The sequence below is a fragment of the Xenopus tropicalis genome, chromosome 10 (assembly GCF_000004195.4).
Source record: "Xenopus tropicalis strain Nigerian chromosome 10, UCB_Xtro_10.0, whole genome shotgun sequence".
In the NCBI taxonomy this organism is placed as follows: domain Eukaryota; kingdom Metazoa; phylum Chordata; class Amphibia; order Anura; family Pipidae; genus Xenopus; species Xenopus tropicalis.
This window is the reverse complement of record NC_030686.2, coordinates 13,083,225-13,090,854: the sequence shown is the minus strand read 5'-3', so window position 1 is coordinate 13,090,854 and position 7,630 is coordinate 13,083,225. Positions and strand designations below refer to the sequence as shown.

At 43.6% G+C, this 7,630-nt stretch overlaps 1 protein-coding gene across 1 annotated transcript in view; it reads right to left on the bottom strand.

Moving 5' to 3' along the window:
• Nucleotides 1-299: 299 nt before the first annotated feature.
• uqcc1 (ubiquinol-cytochrome c reductase complex assembly factor 1) overlaps nt 300-7,630 on the bottom strand; it is a 74,128-nt gene continuing 66,797 nt past the window's right edge. The window contains 1 exon segment of the mRNA NM_203977.1: nt 300-1,221. Within this exon segment, the coding sequence (NP_989308.1) occupies nt 1,087-1,221 (135 nt within the window). The 3' untranslated portion in view covers nt 300-1,086.

Below are 7,630 nucleotides of genomic sequence, written 5' to 3'. Positions count from 1 at the left end.
TAGATATACTGTAGGTGACCTACAAGGGCTAGCACTATTGGACAGCTTTTGACCTCCAATGGATGCTGCTTGACATCAACAACAAATATAAGGCTTTTTATCATGGATATTTGGTGGCCAGCAGAATATCTCCAAGGCTTCGGGCCCAGGGGAAAGTCCCTTTCTGCTTTGCACAAAAAAACAACCTTCTTCTTTATCAGAAGCAACCTAAATACTAGTTTCCCCCCCCCCCCCCCCCCCCAAATTCTAAAAGATTATACATAATACAGGGTGAATTATACATAAAATGAGATTGAGGCTTCAGAATATTATATGTTTAATGACGTTTGGCACTTGGGACACAGATATAAAATAAGAAATGGGGGCATATTTATCAAAGGATGAAGACTAAGACAAGACTAACTGTATTGAACTTTTCAGCTATTAATAAATATACCCCAGCCCCTCATTGTGTGTGTCACATTTACATTAATTGTAGGCAGGAGACATTTTACACAAATATCTTTGTTTAGGCAAGTTTGGGAGAAGTATAAACATGGAAAAAGGCCCCCATATTGTTAGCACTGGTGTAAATGTTACCGACCAATCAGACACCTGTTTTTATTATTCTAACTGCCTTGGACTGATCAAAGCTCATTACTGACTGGGGCCCAGCTGCACATTTCCACCTGTGCTAGTAAATGAGGGCCATACATAAAGAAACTCTAGAGAATAGACAATTAAAAAAACCCACATTTTTACCAAACAGTCTTTCACATTTTGTTATATTCTGGATAAAAGAAAAGGAACAGAAATTTAGCTGTGAACATGAATTCGGCCAACTTCTTTAATCCAAGAATGGATGACTGGTTGTATTGCACAGTATAATTCAGCCCCCAATGGAACTAATGAGGGGGTAACGATTGTGTCAACGCTATCTGCATGTACAGCGACTCCCTGATTGTTTCTATGTAAACTAATTAACTCAGAAAACTCGTTCACATGCCGTATCATCTGACAAACACATAAACCGTGGTGGAGGACCCACGCATTTGGCTTCTCTCTTGGCATCCTACGGGGTTACTGTATGAAGTCCCCTCGGTTTGTTTAAAGACCTTCGTCGTTATAAGTCGGCGTTGAAGGTTTCATGATGCTTTGGGCATCTTTTTCCACCAGAGGGCGCCAGACTACTTCACCAGTCAACAGAAGGTCTTCTCCATCGAGAGTATCCAGGAACTGCACCTGAAATACAAAGCAGATTATTGCAATGGCTGGGTTATTGGCCAGGGCTGATGTTTAATAAGTCAGCCAGTTCAAATAATCAGTTATTCATCAAACAAATAATCAGACACAGTTCTGGCCGGTGCGGAGTTAAATGCAGCAATATAGAGTTTCCAGGAATAGCGGAACAGATTATCTAGTGGAAGTTGCGAGGCAGGTTAATGCACCGTGAATAGAGGCTGTATAACAGAAATTAAAGTACTTCTATACAGTAACGGGTCGTGGAGACAAGCATTAGCCTCATTATAACCGCAAACAAAAGAATGGAATACGTGTGAGACGGAGTTAACCCTTTGTCTACCCACAGATCAAGACCTTAAGGATCTGGGGTTTTACGGATAAGGGATCTTTCCATAGTTTGTATCTTCTTGCTTTAAGCATTTAAACATGAAATAAACCCAATAGGACTGCTCTGCCCCCAATAAGGGGTAATTATATCTTAGTTGGGATCAAGTACAGGTACTGTTTTATTATTACAGAGAAAAGGGAATCATTTAACCATGAAATAAACCCAATAGGGCTGTTCTGCCCCCAATAAGGGGTAATTATATCTTAGTTGGGATCAAGTACAGGTACTGTTTTATACTTACAGAGAAAAGGGAATCATTTAACCATTAAATAAACCCAATAGGGCTGTTCTGCCCCCAATAAGGGGTAATTATATCTTAGTTGGGATCAAGTACAGGTACTGTTTTATTATTACAGAGAAAAGGGAATCATTTAACCATTAAATAAACCCAATAGGGCTGTTCTGCCCCCAATAAGGGGTAATTATATCTTAGTTGGGATCAAGTACAGGTACTGTTTTATTATTACAGAGAAAAGGGAATCATTTAACCATTAAATAAACCCAATAGGGCTGTTCTGCCCCCAATAAGGGGTAATTATATCTTAGTTGGGATCAAGTACAGGTACTGTTTTATTATTACAGAGAAAAGGGAATCATTTAACCATTAAATAAACCCAATAGGGCTGTTCTGCCCCCAATAAGGGGTAATTATATCTTAGTTGGGATCAAGTACAGGTACTGTTTTATTATTACAGAGAAAAGGGAATCATTTAACCATTAAATAAACCCAATAGGGCTGTTCTGCCCCCAATAAGGGGTAATTATATCTTAGTTGGGATCAAGTACAGGTACTGTTTTATTATTACAGAGAAAAGGGAATCATTTAACCATTAAATAAACCCAATAGGGCTGTTCTGCCCCCAATAAGGGGTAATTATATCTTAGTTGGGATCAAGTACAGGTACTGTTTTATTATTACAGAGAAAAGGGAATCATTTAACCATTAAATAAACCCAATAGGGCTGTTCTGCCCCAATAAGGGGTAATTATATCTTAGTTGGGCTCAAGTACAGGTACTGTTTTATAATTACAGAGAAAAGGGAATCATTTAACCATTAAATAAACCCAATAGGATTGTTCTGCCCCCAATAAGGGGTAATTATATCTTAGTTGGGATCAAGTACAGGTACTGTTTTATTATTACAGAGAAAAGGGAATCATTTAACCATGAAATAAACCCAATAGGACTGTTCTGCCCCCAATAAGGGGTAATAAAGCTTATAAAGCTATGTATAATACTTTTTTATTTATAAAGCTAGGTATAATACTTTTTTCATCAAACCACTCTCTTCATAGCAGAATCCTATACTGGGCTAAACATTCACACAAAAATACACAGTATTAGTATATATATACGTGTATGTGTATATATAATAGTAGGCATGTCTCCCAGAATGCTCCATGGGACACAGCAGATGTGCAGGATAGATGGGGGGGTATTTACTCAGGCTGAAATAGCGAATACAGTCAAACTCCTGTGAGGGGCTGAGTGAGGAATTAGAAAGAAGAATTAGAAAATGGGGGATAAGCACGACAAAGTTTTTCTATAAAGTTTTTTGAGATTGCCAGTGAGCCAGTGGACCAGTCCGTTTGGGGTCTAAAGAATGATCTTTCATATACTGAGTGAACTGGAAAAATAGCTGTTTGTGGAAAACCTTGCTGTAAATAAAACACAGCAAATAGTAGTTACACTGCATGTTGCTGTTTATTCATTGCAACTTCTGCCATTTCTTTCTGACTTTACATTAGCTCCATGGTGTTAATGGTCAAAGCACATTAGGTGAGAACACCTCGGGGAGAGGGGGGCGCACCTACATAAATCCAACTGGAGACAATAGATGTTGCTAAAGATTAACCAGAAGGACCAGCCCTGAGACCTTGCACCACAACCAACCCACTGTCTATGCTTCTATTTCAGCGACTTCCTTGAGAGCCTTAAATGAATAGAACCTGACAAGGTCTCCGTGGTGTGACTACAAGTTCCACCAATGTATCGGTAATCAGCGCACAGCCTTTCCAGACTCAATGCATCTACCCCTGTGAAATGAATCTGCGTACCTCATATAGCAACTTCTAAATGCAAACAGGGGGAGCACTTTGGATTTAGAAATGACTACAAGTCACACTGGTGGCTTATGTCCCAATGTCTGTCTGTCAAACTTTGAATACTCTGCCACCTATAATAGATCCAAAGGCCCCGACCTACTATACAATAGTTTGTTTTTTAGATTTTATTATAATGTTCCCTTATGAACCTTAAAACACCTCTAGAACGTCATCACCAGGACCACATGATACCTGCCAAGCATCATATGATAGGACCTAACAATAACATTCTATGCCTACAACTTAAAATACTTCTGCACATCATATATTAGAACCTCAAAAGACATCCTACAGATCAAATGCCTAAAGGTGCCCATACATGTTGAGATTCGCTCGCTTGGCGAGATCACCAAGTGAGCGGATCTTCACCCGATATCCCCACCTACGGGTGGGCGATATCAGGGAGCGTGTAGGCTAATACGATCGAATTATAATGACGGGTATAGGGAAAGTCGATTCGGGGGCCAATGCGGTCCCCGATCCGACTAGATTTTCTAACCTGCCCGATCGAGATCTGCCCAATTTCAGGCCAGATATCGGTCGGGCAGGTCTGTCGGTAGTCCCCTTAGATGGGCCGATTAGCTGCCGAATCAATCTAAGGGACCGATAGTGGCAGCTAGAATCGGCCCGTGTATGGGGACCTTAACCCTAGCAATACCTCTGCCCAATCCCACACAGAACAGGATCCAGCATTGCTCCTATGAGCTGAAGCAACATCCTTTCAGCTTTGCGTGTAATAAACAAAGCTGTTGCTATGACCATTTTCTCTGTAATTTTTCCCAATAAGCCGTAAGTCATACTGTATAGTGATTTTCCCAGTGAGTTTACAACATTTAGTTTACAATTTAAATGTATTAGAAGTGGGTACATTTTTGCCAACTCCAGCTCCTACTCCAGGTGCCCAATATTGCTCCCGACCCCAACGCTCTGAAATCCACGTTATTAAACTGCAAGGTTACAACTTTCAGCACCTTCAGTTAGCCAAGGGTGCTAAGAGGGTGCCAAGAGAATTTGAAGCTGCAGGTTGGGCATCACTGATTTACTTAGCGTTGCTTTGTTGGGGGTGGGGGCTCTGCTTCCATCACTCCGTTGAGTCTCGTCTCTATCGCAAGCCCTGCTGCTTTCCATTCACCTTTGCTTTACCTGCCAAACATCACACTAGTGAGGATTTATATAAACAAACCTTGTCCCTGTAATATTTATTTTCTAGGAGATCTAAGCATTTTTCTTTGGAAAACAGGGTGTAGATCAAGACGTATGAAATCAAATTTTTAGTAGGTTTTGCTAATTTGTAGTCAACCTCACCAATCATTAGCATCAGGCCTCAAACAGTGAGCCTACAGAGTTCCCCTGCCAAGTCACCACTTTCCACTATACTGACATAGCCGAATATTGTTCAGCTTTTTCCACTTTTATGGATTTGGTTTCCTGGACCTTGACACTCTATACCAATGACTGTGTAACTGTGTAAAAATGGTTGATGAGCACATATAGCAACATACGCTTCAGCGCCATTCAATACATAGCGATATTTTGTTAACTGTAAGCGTTAAAGCAGGGGCCCTTGTTCCACTAAAATGGGGCTTCATATGATACAGAGCCTGCTGTGCATTAATATCAGTCATTGGTCTTATCGTCTTACATACATGTCATTTATAAAATATTCTTTCTTTTAGTTCTGGATCACAAATAATCATTTATCTTTCAGACACTTATACCCATACTGAACAGCACTCATTTTAATGCCACGTGGGCTCAGTGGTTAGCACTTTTACCTTGCAGTGCTGAGGCCCTATAGACATTATGACAATAGCCGTGGCAGTGGGATAGCAGGTATAGTAGGGAGAGATGGTGCCTATAGTAGCAGTGTGGGGATAATAGCCTCTGGGAAGGGACTGGGGCTGTGGGATAGCAGGTATAGTAGGGAGAGATGGTGCCTATAGTAGCAGTGGGGGGATAATAGCCTCTGGGAAGGGACTGGGGCTGTGGGATAGCAGGTATAGTAGGGAGAGATGGTGCCTATAGTAGCAGTGGGGGGATAATAGCCTCTGGGAAGGGACTGGGGCTGTGGGATAGCAGGTATAGTAGGGAGAGATGGTGCCTATAGTAGCAGTGGGGGGATAATAGCCTCTGGGAAGGGACTGGGGCTGTGGGATAGCAGGTATAGTAGGGAGAGATGGTGCCTATAGTAGCAGTGGGGGGATAATAGCCTCTGGGAAGGGACTGGGGCTGTGGGATAGCAGGTATAGTAGGGAGAGATGGTGCCTATAGTAGCAGTGGGGGGATAATAGCCTCTGGGAAGGGACTGGGGCTGTGGGATAGCAGGTATAGTAGGGAGAGATGGTGCCTATAGTAGCAGTGGGACAATAGCCTCTGGGAAGGGGCTGTGGGATAGCAGGTATAGTAGGGAGAGATGGTGCCTATAGTAGCAGTGGGGGATAATAGCCTCTGGGAAGGGACTGGGGCTGTGGGATAGCAGGTATAGTAGGGAGAGATGGTGCCTATAGTAGCAGTGGGGGGGATAATAGCCTCTGGGAAGGGATTGGGGCTGTGGGATAGCAGGTATAGTAGGGAGAGATGGTGCCTATAGTAGCAGTGGGGGGATAATAGCCTCTGGGAAGGGACTGGGGCTGTGGGATAGCAGGAATAGTAGGAGAGATGGTGCCTATAGTAGCAGTGGGGGATAATAGCCTCTGGGAAGGGACTGGGGCTGTGGGATAGCAGGTATAGTAGGGAGAGATGGTGCCTATAGTAGCAGTGGGGGGATAATAGCCTCTGGAAGGGACTGGGGCTGTGGGATAGCAGGTATAGTAGGGAGAGATGGTGCCTATAGTAGCAATGGGGTGGATAATAGCCTCTGGGAAGGGACTGTGGCTGTGGGATAGCAGGTATAGTAGGGAGAGATGGTGCCTATAGTAGCAGTGGGGGATAATAGCCTCTGGGAAGGGACTGGGGCTGTGGGATAGCAGGTATAGTAGGAGAGATGGTGCCTATAGTAGCAGTGGGGGGATAATAGCCTCTGGGAAGGGACTGGGCTGTGGGATAGCAGGTATAGTAGGGAGAGATGGTTGCCTATAGTAGCAGTGGGGATAATAGCCTCTGGGAAGGGACTGGGGCTGTGGGATAGCAGGTATAGTAGGGAGAGATGGTGCCTATAGTAGCAGTGGGGGGATAATAGCCTCTGGGAAGGGACTGGGGCTGTGGGATAGCAGGTATAGTAGGGAGAGATGGTGCCTATAGTAGCAGTGGGGGGATAATAGCCTCTGGGAAGGGACTGGGGCTGTGGGATAGCAGGTATAGTAGGGAGAGATGGTGCCTATAGTAGCAGTGGGGGGATAATAGCCTCTGGGAAGGGACTGGGGTTGTGGGATAGCAGGTATAGTAGGGAGAGATGGTGCCTATAGTAGCAGTGGGGGGATAATAGCCTCTGGGAAGGGACTGGGGCTGTGGGATAGCAGGTATAGTAGGGAGAGATGGTGCCTATAGTAGCAGTGGGATAATAGCCTCTGGGAAGGGACTGGGGCTGTGGGATACCAGGTATAGTAGGGAGAGATGGTGCCTATAGTAGCAGTGGGATAATAGCCTCTGGGAAGGGACTGTGGCTGTGGGATAGCAGGTATAGTAGGGAGAGATGGTGCCTATAGTAGCAGTGGGGGGATAATAGCCTCTGGGAAGGGACTGTGGCTAAAATGTCTATATTTCTCCCATTGTGACCAATTGGGGTTATGTTGCTGTCTATGGAAAATCATTCATCAACCCAGGCACTGAAGGGGAAAAACATGCAAACAAGCCGTAGCTAATGATTTTATGAGAAAATTGATTCTAAGGTCTGCATAATTGTACTGATTTGTTTTTGCACAGTCACTGCTTAACACAAGTGTAATTTAGCCACCATGCAAACAGTTACATTCAATT